At 41.4% G+C, this 17,924-nt stretch overlaps 1 protein-coding gene across 1 annotated transcript in view; it reads left to right on the top strand.

The window, feature by feature from the left end:
- UBR2 (ubiquitin protein ligase E3 component n-recognin 2) overlaps positions 1-17,924 on the top strand; it is a 327,955-nt gene that overhangs the window by 265,269 nt on the left and 44,762 nt on the right. Inside the window, exons 22-26 of the mRNA XM_078766741.1 lie at positions 5,693-5,745; positions 6,982-7,084; positions 12,998-13,046; positions 15,995-16,149; positions 16,270-16,369. Coding sequence (XP_078622867.1) covers positions 5,693-5,745; positions 6,982-7,084; positions 12,998-13,046; positions 15,995-16,149; positions 16,270-16,369 — 460 coding nt within the window. The remainder of the gene's footprint in view (positions 1-5,692; positions 5,746-6,981; positions 7,085-12,997; positions 13,047-15,994; positions 16,150-16,269; positions 16,370-17,924) is intronic.

The raw sequence follows: 17,924 nt of genomic DNA on the forward strand, positions 1-17,924 counted from the left end.
CTTGATTGGAGTCCACCTGTGGTAAATTCAATTGATTGGACATGATTTGGAAAGGCACACACCTGTATATATAAGGTCTCATAGCTGACAATGCATAACAGAGCAAAAACCAAGCCATGAGGTCGAAGGAACTGTCTGCAGAGCTCAGAGACAGGATTGTGTCGAGGCACAGATCTGGGGAAGCCTACAAAAAAATCTCTGCTGCATTGAAGGTTCCCAAGAGCACACTGGCCTCCATAATTCTTAAATGGAAGAAGTTTGGAACAACCAGGACTCTTCCTCGAGCTGGCCGCCCGGCCAAACTGAGCAATCGGGGAGAAGGGTCTTGGTAAGAGAGGTAACCAAGAACCCGATGGTCTCTGGCTGGCTGAGCTCCAGAGATCCTGTGTGGAGATGGGAGAATCTTCCAGAAGGACAACAATCACTGCAACACTCCACAGATCTGGGCTTTATGGCAGAGTGGCCAGACGGAAGCCTCTCCTCAGTGAAAGACACATGAAAGCCCGCTTGGAGTTTGCATAAAAGCACCAAAATGACTCTCAGACTGTGAAAAACAAGATATATCTGTATCTGTGTATATATATATATATATATATATATATATATATATATATATATATATATATATATATATATATATATATATATATTTATATACATACACACACACACACACACACACACACACACACACACACACACACACACACACAGTGAAACCTTGACTTACGAGTGCACCAACTTACGAGTTTTCCGAGATACGAGCCGTCGCTCGGGCGGTTTATTGCTTTGAGATGCGAGCCGAGATCTGAGTTACGAGCCTACGCCACCCGCCACCAGGTGGGTTCCGGTCACGTGGTTATCTTGCCGTGCAAGCATCTCTGCCATATATCGCTGCTGCTTTGTTTTCGCATGTTGGTTATTTTGGAAAATTTCTTAGTTTTAACCATGGGTCTTAAGAAATTGAGTGCCAACGGCAGTACTGAGAAGAAGAAGAGGATGATGTGCTTGGATATAAAACACGCAATCGTCGAAAAACATGAGCGAGGTGTGCGTGTTGTCGACTTGGCGAGGCAGTACGATCGTAGCAGTACGATCGAAACATTTTGAAAGGGAGGAAGAAACAAACCTCGTTGGACATGTTTTTATTGAAACGCCCTGCAAGTGAAAGCGAGGAAAGTGTGGCGAAAAAGGCAAAAGTCATCTCCTCCACCTCCGCCAGCATCTTCGTCTGATCTTCAAGGTAAATACACTTAATAAAACCAGTTTATTTCTTTACATTGTGGCGGACACGGAAGCTCACTGGCGTGGTGACATCATTCCGCGCACCGAGTGGGCGGGGGCCACGCCGAGGGGTAGGCGTGGCCTCAGGATATACACCGGGCGCGCAGCCTGGAGCGCGCCAGTGTTACAGTGAGCTCTTGAATAAAGACTCTTACAAATTACCGCGTTGTCCGCTTCCTCCTTGTTTACAAGCAGCGCGCGTAACGCCGCTTATTATGTACAGTATATACGAGGTCGTGCTTGTTTATACATTATTTGTTATTTATAAAGTACATTTTTCTTATTTAAAAACACGTAACAAAAAAAATTGGTGTGGTTTTTTGGGGGCTGGAACGGATTAATAGCATTTCAATGCATTTTAATGGGGAAATTTAATTTGAGAAACGAGCAAATTGAGTTACGAGCTCGGTCACAGAACGAATTAAACTCGTAAGTCAAGGTTTCACTGGATATATATATATATATATATATATATATATATCTCTCTCTCTGTGCAGTGTCTGTGTTGTCCTGTCTTGTCACTGAACTACTCCCTCAACTTTTGTGAAATCCTACTAAACTTCTAGTATGCACCTACTTCTCCCGTCGGTATGTCCTAAGGGTATTTTCTTTGAAAATTTTTCTTTTCTTTTTTTTGGGGGGGAAATTTCTTTTTTCAACTTCAATTGTTTACAAAATGTAATATCACATATATTACAAATACATTTGTGCATTATGATTGTTTGAATTATGATTGGTGTAAACCATGACAAAACAGCAACTCAGGTACAGTCATTTATATATCTACACATCTGGGCAGTGTCTGTTGTCACTGAACTACTCCCTGAAACTTTTGTTTTTAAATAACGTGGTCGTGAGGTGTTTTGAATTATGTGATGGTGAGGTGTTTTGAATTACTTTGTGGTGAGGTGTTTTGAATTACTTGGTGGTGAGGTGTTTTTAATTATGTGGTGGTGAGGTGTTATTGAATTAGTTGGTTATGAGGTGTTTTAAATTATGTGGTGGTGAGGTGTTTTGAATTACGTGGTGGTGAGATTTTTTGATTTACATGGTGGTAAGGTGTTTTGAATTTCGTGGGGGTGAGGTGTTTTAAATTACATGTGGGTGAGGTGTTTTGAATTACGGGGTGGTGAGGTGTTTTGAATTACGTGATGGTGAGGTGTTTTGAATTACGTGGTGGTGAGGTGTTTTTCAATTACGTGGTGGTGAGGTGTTTTGAATTACGTGGTGGTGAGGTGTTTTGAATTACATGGTGGTGAGGTGTTTTGAATTACGTGGTGGTGAGGTGTTTTGAATTACATGGTGGTGAGGTGCTTAGAATTACGTGGTGGTGAAGTGTAATCGGCCCCAAACTTCCAGTTTGCACTTATCCCTCCCGTATGTATGTGCTGAGGGGTTCTTTTTTGAGTTATATATATTTTTTTCAACCTAAATCTTCAACCTAAATTGCTTATAAAAATGTAATATCACAAACACTACAAATAAATTTGTGGAAAATAATTGTTTGTATTATGATTGGTGTAAATCATGACAACACAGCAACTCAGGTAGAGTCATTATCCTCAGCTAAAATAAGCCCGTTGCTCAGTCACGACGCGTGGTGAGGCGAGCGCAGTGAGTCGAGCCAAGCTCGTGTGTGTGTGTGTGTGTGTATATATATATATATATATATATATATATATATATATATATATATATATATATATAAATGAATGAAATGATTGAATGACAGTGAGATGATTCATTCATTCATTCATTTCATTCATACAGCCTGTGGACAAAATAACTGCAGTCAAGTGCTTCCTATAGCCATGATTGAGCTTCCTACACCTCTCTACTGGCAGATTGGCCCACTATTCTTCTGCAAACTGCTCGAGTTCTCCCATATTTGAAGGGTGCCTTCTCCCAACTGCTGTTTTCAGATCTCCCCACAGGTGTTCAATGGGATTTAGATCTGGACTCATTGCTGGCCACTTCAGAACAGTCCAGCATTTTGTCTTGAACCATTCCTGGGTGCTTTTTGAAGTGTTTGGTGTTTTTGTCCTGCTGCAAGACCCATGACCATCGACAGAGACCCAGCTTTCTCACACTGGGTTGAACATTGCGCTCCAAAATGCCTTGGTAATCTCCTGATTTCATGATGCCATGCACACATTCAAGGCACCCAGTGCCAGAGGCAGCACAGCAATTCCAAAACATCACTGAACCTCCTCCATGTTTGACTTTGGGGAAGGTGTTCTTTTCTTTGAAGGCTTTATTCTGTTTTCTGTAAACATAGAGATGATGTGCTTCACCAAAAAGCTCTAATTTGGTCTCATCTGTTGCCCCCAAAATAGGTATTTCTTTGTTTGTTTATTTAAAGTCTTTCGATTATGTTGTTATGATCTACATGCTGCCCTGTCTACCAGCAAGCATTGAAATTGTTTTAAAATACCTTAATTCAGTGCAGTATACTGTTTATTCTACCAGGTGAGCGCCAGGGGTATTGCCCCTATGTTTATTATATACAGTAGCCTGTAAAAGTATTCACGCCTACCCATAATGCCACATTTAGATGAATTACGAATTATGTGGAAATTTTTTTCCACATGAACCTTTTATTCATAACTGATTGAAGAGATCAAACTATACACTGTACGAGTTGAAGTATGTCACATGTCAAGAAAACCTGCAAAAAACATGTGCAAATCAAAATTCACTGGTTGCAAAATTATTCAGCCCCTTAGGTCAGTACCTGGTTGAAGCACCTTTTGCATCAATGACTGCTGTGATTCTTTTTGGGTAGGTCTCTCCCAGCTTTTTACAGTGAGATGATGAAATGTTTGGCCTTCCATTCTTCACTTGAAAATTACTCTAGTTCTGCCAAGTTTGATGGAGATTGTCAATGGACTGCAATCTTCAAGTCTCGCCATAAATGTTCAATTGCGTTTAAGTCACGACTTTGACTGGGGCATTCAATAATACATATTTTCTTCTCATTCAGCTACTCCAGTGTGGCTTAACCTCTGTGCTTCAGATCATTGTCCTGCTGAAATGTGAATCTCCGACCCAGTTTCAGCTTCATGGCTGACTCAAGCAGGTTTTCATCAAGGATTCTCCTGTACTTTGCACTATCCATTGTCCCTTCTATCCTGACAAGCTTGCCAGTCCCCGCCGATGAAAGGTAGCCCCATAACATGATGCTGCCACTTCCGTGCTTGACAGTAGGGATGGCGTTGATTGGGTGATGTGCATTGTTCGGCTTGTGCCAAACATAACTCTTTGAATTTCGACCAAAAAGTTCAATTTTTGTCTCATTTGACCACAAAACCTTTCTCCATATGCCTGCAGTATCATTAAGATGCTTTTATGCAAACTCCATGTGAGCTTTTAGATTTGTCTTTTTCAGTAATGGTTCTTTCTTTCCACCTGTCCATCGAGGCCAGATCTGTGAAGGGAACAGGATATTGTTGATTGATGAGCACTGACCCCCGTCTCGGACATAGAGCCTTGCAGATCTTTCAATGCCATTGGTGGATTTACAGTGACATCCTGAATCAGTTTCCTGCTTGCCTGACTGCTGAGTTTGGATGGGCAACCGCATCTGGGTAGCGTCTGTGTGATATATTACGTCTTATACTTCTTAATGATGGATTTCACCATATTCAAAGGGATAGTGAGTGACTTTGAAAATTCTTATAACCCTCTCCTGAACGTTGCTTCTCCACCACTTTGTCTGACTTCTTTGGAAAGCTCCTTGGTCTTCATGTTTGCCTTGTTGGTTGACCAAGTGAGTTGCACCATATAAACTCTTTGGATGAGTTAAACCACTGATTTACACACAGGTGCAACATATTACACTTATTTTGTAACCTTTCAAACAAATAATTTGCTTCTGAAATGATTTATGGTTAATCAGGCAAAGGGTTTTAATTCTAGTACAACTGAGAATCATCTGATTTTTCTCTGTTAATGGAACCTATTCACTTTTTCTTTGCATTTTTCACTTTGGAGTAGTTTTTGAAGACTCTTATATATTGTTTGGTTTGAAAGCATCACAAAATAAGCTCAGGTGGCATCAAAATGTGAAAACTTTGGAAGGGGGTGAATACTTTGGCAGGCCACTGTAGGCTTGGTGTTGGCTTAACAGTTAATTTAAGGTGGCTGCTTTAAGATCTTAAGATCTCAGGGTCTTGAGCTTGAGCCCCTGTCATGCCGTTGAATAACACCAGGTGGGCTTACTCAGCCTGTCATCTTTCTGAGGTCAGAAAAATGAGTACCAGCCTACTGGAAACAGGGGACAATTCTTCAGTGGCAGAGCCACGCTTCCAGCAATGATGCAACCAGCAGCCACAGGCTGCATACGAAATAATAATAATAACAATATGGGACAATTTCAGACATAATATATTGATGTTGTTGTGCGCAGGAAAACCATGAGACTGGTTTAGAGGCTGTTGTGGAAAGTGTTGCTACATTCCGGTAAGTATTAGTTTGTCGCATTTGTATTGACATAATCACAAGTTGTACGCTGTTTTTTTATTCGTCATTTTAAAAGGCAAGAAATTTGGACTAAAAAAATCTGAAGATGATTTGAGTGGCTGAGCAAGCACTAGACCCTAGTTGTACTGAATGAAACATCTAAAGTTAGATGTACCCCTATATATATGTATATCTAACTCAATATTATTTCTGAAAATGGCATCTCATGAGAAATGTCATAGCATGAGTATCAATGGTTCTTATCCACTCGATTTTCAATAAAGTGTACCCTTCTTAGGATGCCATTCTCAGATTATTTATCTGACAGTTCCTCGCTTTCGTGCATTTTTGGTACTTTTGTACAGTTATTTTATTTTATTTTTTTTAGCATACAGCGTTTCGTTCTTTTGTACATACATCCATTGTGCATTTTTGCTTGCACTTTGCAATTCTGACATAGGCTGTGATATTCATGCATCATTGCATCATCGTTAGGAGTCATAATGGTATGCTGAATATACAAACTGTTTGCTCTTTGCCAATCAAGAGCCAATCAGATTTCCTGAATTAAGTCACATTATTAATGGCTTGTCAGAGTCGTGCTCGCATCTCAGTCTATTATTTATTGTCCATTATTTATGGTCCATTATTAGCCCTGGTGTTGGGCTAGCGGCTAGGGTGGCAGCTTAGGATCCTAGGATCCTGGGTTCGAATCCCGGTCGATCGCTGAATTAACGCCAGGGGGGTTGACTCAGCCTGTCATCCTTCCGAGGTCGGCTAATTTGAGTACCAGTTCACTGGTAATTCCCTGCTTGTCATAAAAGGCGACAAAAAGGGTTGGCGGCAGGAAGGGCATCCGGCCGTAAAACATTGCTTCAAAAAGGGGACCGAAAAACAACAACAACCACGGTCCCCGAAAAAGGCCAACCCCCGCTTGCGGGGAAAAAATGGCCTCTAAAGGTGGTTTATTTATTTATTATTATCCAGAGACATCCATTGTTTGTAAATAATGGTATGATGAATATGCAAGGTATATTTGTTCTTTTTCAAATCAAGAGTAGATCCAGATTTCAGTGGGTAGTTGGATTTCACTGAATGTTTAAATACTCGTAGTTTATAATGTAGAGAGCATTTTATATGGGAATTTCTGCCTCTGTGATCACTTATATCTGTGTCAAACTTTGTTTTTTCTTATTTTTTTTCACTTGGTCCAATATTCCCTCTGGTGACTGACAGCAAGCCTGGAGTTACAGGAAAGGGTGTATACGTGTTGAAGAGTGAATGCATGAAGAACTTCAACATATTGTTCTACCACTATGCTCGAACAGAACAATCAAAGGTTAGCTCCCACTTCTGATTTCCTAATTGTAAGCCTACCTCGTCATAAAATCATCATCAGTCACGTGTGGTTATAAATGAGATTTTATTTTTAGCTCACCTGGAACGAAGTTCAGGGGAGCTTATGTGATGGCGCGTCGTCCGTCAGTCCGTCCGTCGGTCCGAAAACACTTGCAACTTCTTCTCCGAAACCGCTGAAGGGATTGTGACCAAACTTGGCACAAATGATATTTGTTGTGTTGTGACTAAAGTTTGTTCACGGCATTAAAAAAATCCTGGTCTAAGGGGTTTTACCGGTGGTCAAAGTGGATCCAAGTTTGACTCCCCAAAATAGGAATTTGCTTTATTCTCAGAAATTACACACACGATTTCGATGAAACTTGACCACAACCTTCACCACCCGTGATGTACCAAAGTTTGTTCATGGCAATGGAAAAATTGGGGTCTGAGGAGGTACTCGGGGTGGGAGGGGACGGGTTGCCCCCCAAAATAGGTATTTTTTTGTTTGTTTGTCTTGTGATTGTGTTAGTATGATTCTCCATGCTGCCCTGTCTACTAGCAACCATTGAAATTGGTTTAAAATACCTTTAGTCAGTGCAGTATACTGTTTATTATACCAGGTGAGTGCCAGGGGTATTGCCTCTATGTTTGTTAAAAGCACTTAGTATATTTTGTGAGTCACATCCATCTGTGCCATTACAATAATTCAAGAGCGCAGAGTTGTGAGAAGCTGAACTTTTGTACAAGGTAATATCCTCCATCAAGAGGATATTACGTCTTGGGTTGGATCAGTAAATGTTTCAAGAGAATGTCACCACCATATTTTCATGCAAATAAGCAATGGACTATGCGTTAAATTATTTCCAAAAATTCCAACTGCTGGGTATACTCATGCGCAGGTTATACAGTATTTCACAATACAGCATGTGACATAACCACAGGGGGCCAAGTTGAATTTATCAAGGATATACAAAAAGAGGCAGTTTTTTTTTTTGTTCAAGTCGTCTTCCATAAACCCCACAAAGTCCTCGTCTTCTGTGTCGCTGAGAAACATCTGAAGTGGCTCGTGCGGCCTGGTGTCTCGTGCGGCCTCCTCGTCTCGACTTGTGCCCCGCCCCCTATATCTCGTTTGTTCTTTCACCCCTGCCCTGCTTTCTCAAATCCACGTTCTCACTTAGAGACTTTTCCCAGATTGTTTTTCATGGTTTTGTTTAAATATTTATTTAAATATGTTTAAACCGCAGCCGTGATGCTGACGCCGCCCCCCCCCCCCCCAAATCCCCCCCCTCCCCCCCAGAATTTCCATGTTTTAAACGTTTCCCAGTGTGTACCCTGGTTAGAATAGGTACACCGTATCCCTGCGTGTCGTAAGAGACGACTAAGAGGGTTGGCGTCAGGAAGGGCATCCGGCCACAAAAACATTGCCTCAAAAAGAGAACCATGACAATTACAAGTACATATAGGCAGGGTACAGCCCGAAGTGGAGATCGGTTTCTGAGGTTTGGGACATGGAATGTAGGGACAATGACAGGGAGATCAGGAGAAGTGGTGGAAGTATTGGTCAGAAGAAGAGTGGACATATGTTGTGTGCAGGAGACGAGATGGAAGGGAAGTGGTGTGAGAATGGTGAAGGGTAGGCAGGGACAGAAATACAAGTTTGTGTGGCAAGGGTGCCTGGAGGGCATGAATGGTGTTGGTGTCCTGTTTTCTGAGGAGTTTGTAGACAGTGTGGTGAGTGTGACTAGAGTGAGTGATAGGTTGATGATGGTGAAAATGATGATTGGAAGGCTCTTGGTGAACGTCATCTCGGGATATGCTCCGCAGGTTGGTCGGAGCGATAAAGAGAAGGACACGTTCTGGTGTGCGATAGAGAAGCTGATGGAAAACGTGAAAGATGAGGAAGTTGTTGTGGTGGGAGGAGACCTAAATGGACATGTGGGAAGGAGTATGGATGGTTTTGAGGGAGTTCATGGGGGTTACGGATATGGTGTGAGAAATGGAGAAGGTGAAAGGATTTTGGAGTTTGCTGATGGAGCTGATTTGTTGATTTGTAATACTCAGTTCCAGAATGAGGATAATAAGCTTGCTACATTCACGTCAGGTGGGTCGACGACAACCGTTGACTACCTGATGGTGCGTAGGCAAGATAGGGGGCACCTCCGGGACACAAAGGTGATCCCGGGGGAGGAGGCTGTTTCACAGCACCACTTGGTTGTCTGCGACGTAAGGGTGAAAGGTGCGAGGAGAGCTCGGCGGGTGAAGTACCAACCGAGAATGAAGGTGTGGAGGTTGAAAGAGGTGACAGTAAGGGAGGCATTAAAAGAGTGGCTGAGTAGGGTCGAGGATGATGTGGTTGAGCTTGAAAGTGGTTGGATGTCAATGAAAGCTAGTCTGTTGGGAGCCGTTGGTGAGGTATGTGGATGGACAAAAGGACCATGTGTTGAGGAAGGAGGCACTCGGAAACATGGTGGTGGGATGATGAAGTTGGAAAGAGGATTGACGAGAAGAGGAAGAAGTTCAAGGAGTGGCAGAAGGCGAAGGGTACAGGAGCAGAAACAGCAGAGCATGAAAGTTATAAGGCAGCCAGGAAGGCTGCAAAGAAAGAGGTAGCAAAGGCGCAGGAGGCATGTAGGAAAATGTTCGGAGAACGCTTGGATTCGGAAGAGGGTCAGAAAGCAGTATTCAGGATTGCAAAGCAGATAGCGAAAGAGAGGTGTGATGTGATGGGGGTGAGTTGCTTGAAGGATGAAGTGGGACAAATCGTTGTCGACCCAGATGGAATTAAAGGAAGATGGAAAAGATATATGGAAATGCTGTTGAATACAGAGAATGAATGGGATGGCAACATAGAGAGTAACCCAGTTTTAGGACCGGCAGAGAAGATAACTGAGAAGGAAGTTGAGGAAGCGATAAAAGCAATGAAGAGTGGAAAAGCGGGAGGGCCGATGGGAGTTGTGGGAGATATGTTGAAGGCAGCAGGAAGTTGGGGTGTGAAGAGAATGGCAGAGATCTGTAATCTGGTGGTGAAAGAAGGCCGCATTCCAGTGGATTGGGAATTGAGTACCCTCGTCCCTCTATACAAGGGGAAAGGTGACCCTCTGGAGTGTGGCTTGTACCGAGCGATAAAGTTATTGGAGCAGGGAATGAAGGTATTGGAAAGGGTGTTGGAGAGGAGGATAAAGAGGAAAGTGAAGATCGACGAAATGCAGTTTGGATTCATGCCAGGAAGAGGAACGACAGACGCGCTTTTCATTGTGAGGCAGTTGCAGGAGAAGTACATGGAGAAGAGGAAGAAGTTGTTTCTTGGGTTTGTTGATCTGGAGAAAGCATTCGATCGGGTTCCACGCAAAGTATTGACATGGGCATTGAGGAAGTTAGGAGTGGAGGAATGGTTGATCAGAGTTGTGATGGCAATGTACAAAAGAGCGTGCACAGCTGTAAGGACGAAGGACGGGAACAGTGGTGAGTTTGAGGTGAAGGTGGGAGTGCATCAGGGGTCGGTACTAAGTCCACTACTATTTGTAGCTGTGATGGAGGTGCTGGCTCAGAACGTAAAGGAGGGTTTACTGTGGGAGTTGTTGTATGCAGATGATCTGGTGTTAATTGCAAAAAGTATGGATGGACTGAAGGAAAAGATGAACAAGTGGAAAGAATGTATGGAGACAAAAGGTCTGAAGGTGAATATCGGAAAGACGAAGGTGATGGCATGTGGTAAAGCATGTGGTGAGGTGGAAAGAACTGGGAAGTGGCCCTGTGCTGTGTGTAGGAAGGGTGTCGGAGTGAACTCCATTCAGTGTACAATGTGCGCTGAGTGGGTTCATCAAAAATGTAGTGGTCTGAGAGGGTCATTAACCAGTGTGGCAGCTACATTCAAATGTAAGGTGTGCACAGAGGGAGCTGCAGATGGAGGAAATGTTGAGTTGGATCTTGGAGACGGCGTGAAGCTGGAAGGTGTGAAAACATTTTGCTGCCTCGGAGACATGCTGAATGGAGAAGGTGGATCAGACTCGGCAACGGATGCTCGAGTGAGATGTGCATGGAAGAAGTTTCGGGAATTGAGTGGCGTGCTGATGATGAGGGGAGTGTCGTTGAAGCTGAAGGGAAAGGTGTATGCTGCATGTGTGAGAAGTGTTATGATTTATGGGAGCGAGACATGGGTAATGAACGTAGAGCAGCAACGAAGGTTGGAAAGGGTGGAAATGCGAATGGTTCGACAGATGTGCGGAGTATCGTTGAGAGAGAGGAAGAGAAATGATGAATTGCGAAAGATGATGGGTATAGAGCCTGTGATTGATGCTGTGAAGAGGAACAGGTTGAGATGGTTTGGTCATGTGTTGAGGAAGGATGAAAGTGACTGGTTGAGAAGAGTGATGGAAATGAATGTAGAAGGAAGTAGAAGACAGGGAAGACCGAGAAAGACTTAGCTAAAGATGGTGGAAGAATAAATGCGGGCAAGGGGGTTAACAAGGAGAGATGCAGAAAATAGGGCAAAATGGAGAAGATTGTCATGGGGACCGCAAGGCTAACCCCCGCTCTAGCAGGGAAAATGGCCTTTTAAAATGCATGTTGTTGTTGTTGTATTGTATAGTGCTCACCAAGTGGCTTAAGCACACAAGCAAGCACTCCATTCGAAACAGTTGATGAGGAACGGCTGGCTTGGCATTCGCCAGTTTGCTGCTTGGTAAATGACATTCCATCCAATTTGCCGACTTCAGAGCCAAGCACTGCTTAACTGCAGATTTGTATGCTGCATTGTTTAAAATATATAATTAAATTGAAATTAAGTTGTTCCTTGATCATAGACTTACCTGTAGACAGACAGACAAAATGAAAAATCACTCATAGAGTGACACTTGGCAAAACAGAACAAAGTAGAATGGCACTCAGTAGAGTATCCTTTTCACCTCACAAATAATTGGCGGTTGAATTCAGTGACCTGACATGCAAATCGTCTTCAAATTTCAAGTTAATCGGATGAAAATTGACAATTTTAGAAATTTAGCCTATGTTGACCTTTTTGCCTATGTTGACCCCAAAATGGTTGGTGGTTGGTTTCAGTAAGCTGATATGCAAATCCTATTCAGTTTTCAAGTGAATCAGATGAAAATTGAGGATTTTAGAAATTAAAAAATTGTTGACCTTTGGCCTATGTTGACCCTTTGGCTTATGCTGATCTCAAAAATAGTTAGTGGTTGAATTCAGTTAGCTGATATGAAAATCCTATTCAAATTTCAAGTCAATCGGATGAAAATTGAGGATTAAAATTTTTTGAGAAAAGTGGTTGACCTATGTTGACCTTGTAACCCATGTTGACCTCAAAAATAGTTGGTGGTTGAATTCAGTTTGCTGATGTGTAAATCCTATTCAAATTTCAAGTCAATCAGATGAAAATTGAGGATTATAGAAAGTAAAAGGAAAGTGGTTGACCTTTGGCCTATGTTGACCTTGTGACCTATATTGATTTCAAAATTAGTTGGTGGTTGAATTCAGTTTGCTGATATGTAATTCCTGTTCAAATTTCAAGTCAATCAGATGAAAATTGAGGATTTTAGAAATTTGATAAAAGTGGTTGACCTTTGGCCTATTTTGACCTCAAAAATATATCGGATTTTGTCGGACTACGAATTCTACCATTTGGTGAAGTTTCGTGAAGATCGGTTTAAAATTGTGACCTGTCGGCAAGTATAAGTGAGCGGGCAGACAAACACACACAAACCGGAGTGATCAACATACTTGTTAAAAAAATTTTTTTTTGCCAAGTAATGAAGCAATTGCTGAACCCTGCTTTTTGCGTGCTGAGTAACAATTGTCTTGAGATATGCAAACATCGTTGAAAGTTCATACACACATTAAAAAAACCAAGATAACCTTTAATAAATAATGTTGTTGGCAGTAAAAATGTCACTTTTTTCAGGCAGAAGAATCGCAAAGGAAGGGGAAAAAGCAAAATGGAGAGGTTGTTGGTGAGTTATGCGGCAATTTTTTCATTTTCATTTTTACTGCTTATTTTATAGTGCTTTTTTAAATAACAATGGCCATTTGTTTTGTGCATTGTAAATGTAGTCTGTTGTGTGTGCAGTTCCCCCAATGGGAAGTTTTTCAATCAAGTGAAGGATTTTAGTTGTTACGATTTAACGTATGGTATGGTTGCATTGCATTACCAAAGGACTCTTTGGGTTTCTGTAGTGTGTGCATTCGGAGGGATTTCCACGATCAATCAAAATTCCGAAAGGCAATTACAACTTTGTGGGGAGGGGAGGGGGAAATAAAAGTGTTAAATCCTTAATCATTTTTTTTAGTTGTAGTGTTTTAAAGAATATATTCTTAGCTGAGAACCACAGCTAACCTCTGCTCTCACAGGGAAAATGGCCTTAAAATGCATGTTGTTGTGTTGTTGAGAACCACAGTCACTCATGCATATTCAACAGTGGTATTCATTCAAATGGAACTTATTGTCAGAATAGTCACTCAGCCTTTATTTCAATTTTTAGCAGTGTAAGACGATGTTCTCAGGTATGACCTCATTTTGGGTCACTTTGCCATTTCCATTGGGATCATGGTAGGGAGTCAGACAAAACATGAATAACTAGAACAGAACTTGGTGGGGTGCATACCTCCACCAAGCTGAAGAGTTTACGATTTTTGTATCCCACTGATAGGTCGGATCTGGATCTGGGCCTGAACCAAAATCTAATTAGCTTGTTCTTGCCACCTAACCAACTCGTCCACCAAGTTTCGTCCGAATCCTTCCACAACCTTTTGAGATATTGTCCTCTACTGTATATTGTTTTTGGCCCTATCTCTCAATGCTAAAGATCCACTTAAAAATTTCAAATTTCACAAGAAAGAGGGTATTGCTCACCAGAGGAGAGGGTATTGCATTTGAGTCCGTTTGTCTGTCTGTCTGTCTGTTTGCTTGTCTGCACAGAATAAATGTGATTTTCTCTGCAACTGTTGCTCCGATTGACAGGAAATTTTCACCATAGGTGCAACTCCTCCTGTATCATTTTCAATTATAATTATAACGTCGTAGGCCACGTGGTATGGGCGCCATCTTGGAAAAACCGAAACACTTTGCACCTCTATATCTCCGAAAGCGCTGCAGAGAAAAAAATTGAGACATGGCTCATTGTAAAGAACTCTCCATGGCGAATAACATTTGTTTATGATGATGTCATAGGTGCCTCCATTATGACGTCATAATTCGACAAGTACAAAACTTCATCCGATCAAGATGAAATTTATTGAGCATCATCCAGGCATAAATTGGTGCTATTTTCGATATTGATATCTTAGGTGCCTGCATTATGACATCATAATAAAAATAATGATGATGTCATCGGTCATGTGGTTTGGCTGCCATATTTGTTTTAACACAAAAGCCTTAAAAAACACTAAAAACACATCCTGGTGAGGGTCTGCAATCTCGGATTGCTCTTTCTTGTTACTTGCAAAATTGAAGATTTTTCAAGTATATTGGTCGATTGCATTTGTTATTCTGTCTGTTTGGTTGTTATTTGGCAAACAAATTTTTGTTTTTGACAAGTATGTAGATTGTAGATCACTCGTGTGTGTGTGCGTGCGTGCGTGCGTGCGTGTGTGTGTGTCCACTCGCTTATACTTGCCTACAGGTCACAATTTTAAACTGATCTTCACGAAACGTCACTAAATGGTGGACTTTCTGATCTGACAGAATCCTATTTATTTTTGAGGTCAAGAAGTCAAAAGGTCAGCATAGGCCAAAGGTTAACCACTTTTCTCAAATATCTAAAATCCTCAATTTCCATTTGATTGACTTGAAATTTGAACAGGATTTTCATATGAGCCAACTGAATTCAACCACCAATTATTTGTGAGGTGAAAAGGATGCTCTACTGAGTGTCATTCTACTTTGTTCTCTTTTGCCAAGTGTCGCTCTATGAGTGATTTTTCATCTGTTTGTTTATCACTCGCCTAAAGGTCACAATTCTAAACCGATCGTCATGAAACCAAAACCATCACTTTTCATCCGATTGACTTGAAAATTTACCAGCATTTGCATAGTGGTTCACTAAATTTTGAAAACAACTATTTTGAGGTCAAAAGGTCAAAGGTCAACTCTCGGTCAAACTTCTAAAATCATCAATTTTCATTTGAAAAATCGTCACTTTTCATCTTTTTGACTCGAGCTTTGATCAAGATCATCAATTTTAATCTTGATGAAATGGACAATTTGCTGGATCAATGGTGTGAGCGAGTCAGGTGGATATGTATGAACCAAGGTTCTGTGTCCATATGTTGTATGCACAGTATGTAGTTTGTTTCAGAGCTATTTGCATCTCATGGACACACATGGACGTTTGATTTTTTTGGGGGGATTTTCAATACACAGACGGTGGGTCGGGTTTATTTATTTATTTATTTATTCCACTTCTTCGCAACTTACCATAGCAATGTCTGGTATTATATATGAATTATTGATTGACATTGGGTTTAATCCCCACTTGCAAGCAATGCCCCTGCTCTCCAACCCTTTCTTTAGAGATGGGTATTTAAACGCCTTTGCACCCATCTTGTGTAGTTCCCTGCTGAAAGCAATAATTCTATATCTGAAATATTGGGCTTTGGCCTTTGTGCTTTTGACACATTTGGTTGTGCATTTGTGTTATGATCCATCTCAACAACATCAAGATTTATTTTCCCCCTTTATTGGTGGAATCAATAATCTTTATTCGTTTATAGGAATGCAAACCATTATTGTTGTCCTCATTTCAGTTTGGATACGAGGTTGTTTTAAAAGTAAGACTTTGTGTTTAAATGAACTGCAACACTTTATGTTCTTTGCTAACACGCGAGCTTATCATGTGTCTCCCTGTGCTATCATTGTGACCAATTCTTGCTTTTACTTTCTTTTACGCTTTGGTGGTTGCAGTGTTCCCCCCACCAGAGATGCCACCCCTTTTACCGATGTTTGCCAGCCTGGAAAATGTGCTTCAAGCGGACGTGCTCAATTGTGTTCTTGGGACCATTCTCCACTGGGTGCAGGACCCCCGTTGCCAAGCCTGGACTGAAGCAATGTTGCAGAAGGTCAGGCCTGTTTACTTTCTCGTCATATCTTCTTCTTTTTTCCTGCCCATCATCATTTTGGTTATGTTTCTACAGCATACTTGGCATAATGTAGTGTGTGACGTGTGATTGCATTGCTAGGTGCTGCACCTCGTAATGATGGCGCTACAGGTAGAAAAACAGCAGTTGGAGGTTGCAGGTGAAACCGAATCCAACTTTACATTTTCACTCAAAGCCCTACGTAAGGCATTTTCATTTCTGTCCTGTGTACTTATGCCTTGAAAAAATCAGTTGATTCTTATGTTAACTATTCTGTCATGTTAATATTTATTAGTCCCCTACCGGTGTATACCGGAGGGGACTATAGGTTTGCACTCCGTCCCTCCGTCTGTCAGTCTGTCCGTCTGTCAGTCCGTCACGCAAAGAACAGTTTTCTGGACTTTTTTTCTAAACTCTTAATGCTAATGATTTCAAACTTGGTACATGGTTTCCTCATGATAAGTTACAGATCAAGTTCGAACTTCACGACGTTTCGATCATTTTTGACAAAGTTATGGCACTTTGAACTTTGGTAATTTCCCCAACAGTTTTCCGGACTATAATTTGGAGTGTGGTAAGTCAAAGCTGTTAATATTCCTTGTGTACAATATGCTGTAATCGTGGACTGGTCTTAAAATGCTTTCCTAGAATAAGCATCAAGTCAAAAACGTTTTCACTGAATTTTGTTTCCATGAACACAATTCTTCATATCAGGCAAGAATACATTGAATTCACATAGTTTACCAATAAATCACCAATAAATCAACAATACATCTAGGGAGGTTGGAGTGTCACTTTACCATATGCTTCTGTGCGTATAATCTGCATGAATACTTCTTTAAATATGTATCTGATACTCTGCCCTCTTAGCAGTATATGTATACAGTACGCGTCAGAAGTAACCTAGCTTCCACGGGGTCCGTGGATAACCCGGTCAGGATAACCCGGTCTCACATCATCCGCGCCCACAGTCAACCGTGCATAAATTTGCATATTTAATGAGGTTCGTCTGTCACACTTTGGTTTCCGTGCGATAACTCCACCAAATATTGGCTGATTTCAACAAAAAATTTTACACACATGTGTCTCGGCATAACTCGGATCAAGTTTGAAAACCAGCATCAACTGGTGGAACAACTCGGTTTTCTTTGTAATAACGCTTTAAAATTCACCCATACCAGCTAAAGAATGGTTTATAGTTTTGGATTGAACACTTATGAACGAGGCGTAGGCTTATCAACGAGGTGAGGCGTGTACCCCAGAGTCCCCTACGGTAGGGGACATGTATTGCAGCGCAATACTCAGAATGCTTGTTTTATATACGTTCTCTCAAGTTAATAAATCACAGGCCTACAATAGCTCCGTGTGGTGATGGTTGTTATTGTTGTTTTGATTCTTGTTGGGGGTCGATTTTTTGAAATGTGCACCCATTGTTTGTACAGCTCTCGGAACCCACCTACATTTGTCGCTTGACTCCACCCACCATGGCTGTGGCTAAAATGATATGGCCGCCATCTTGTTTTTTGGGTGGACTTAAGACATCAGGCTTGTAGGCATCTGCTGATTATATACTGGCCTGGTTTGTTGCGTCAGATTTCCATTAGCTTTGTTTGGGTCGAGTGTTACTCACTGAGGTACCCCAAAAAATCTAATGAATGTCGAATAAACAGATCCCTAAAAAAATAGTGTTAATTTTTGAACAGTCCCATATTGTGGTTAAACAATCCATGACCATGTGATGAATCAGCTTGTTCTGA

Source organism: Myxine glutinosa, chromosome 12 (genome assembly GCF_964187855.1).
Source record: "Myxine glutinosa chromosome 12, kmMyxGlut1.1, whole genome shotgun sequence".
In the NCBI taxonomy this organism is placed as follows: domain Eukaryota; kingdom Metazoa; phylum Chordata; class Myxini; order Myxiniformes; family Myxinidae; genus Myxine; species Myxine glutinosa.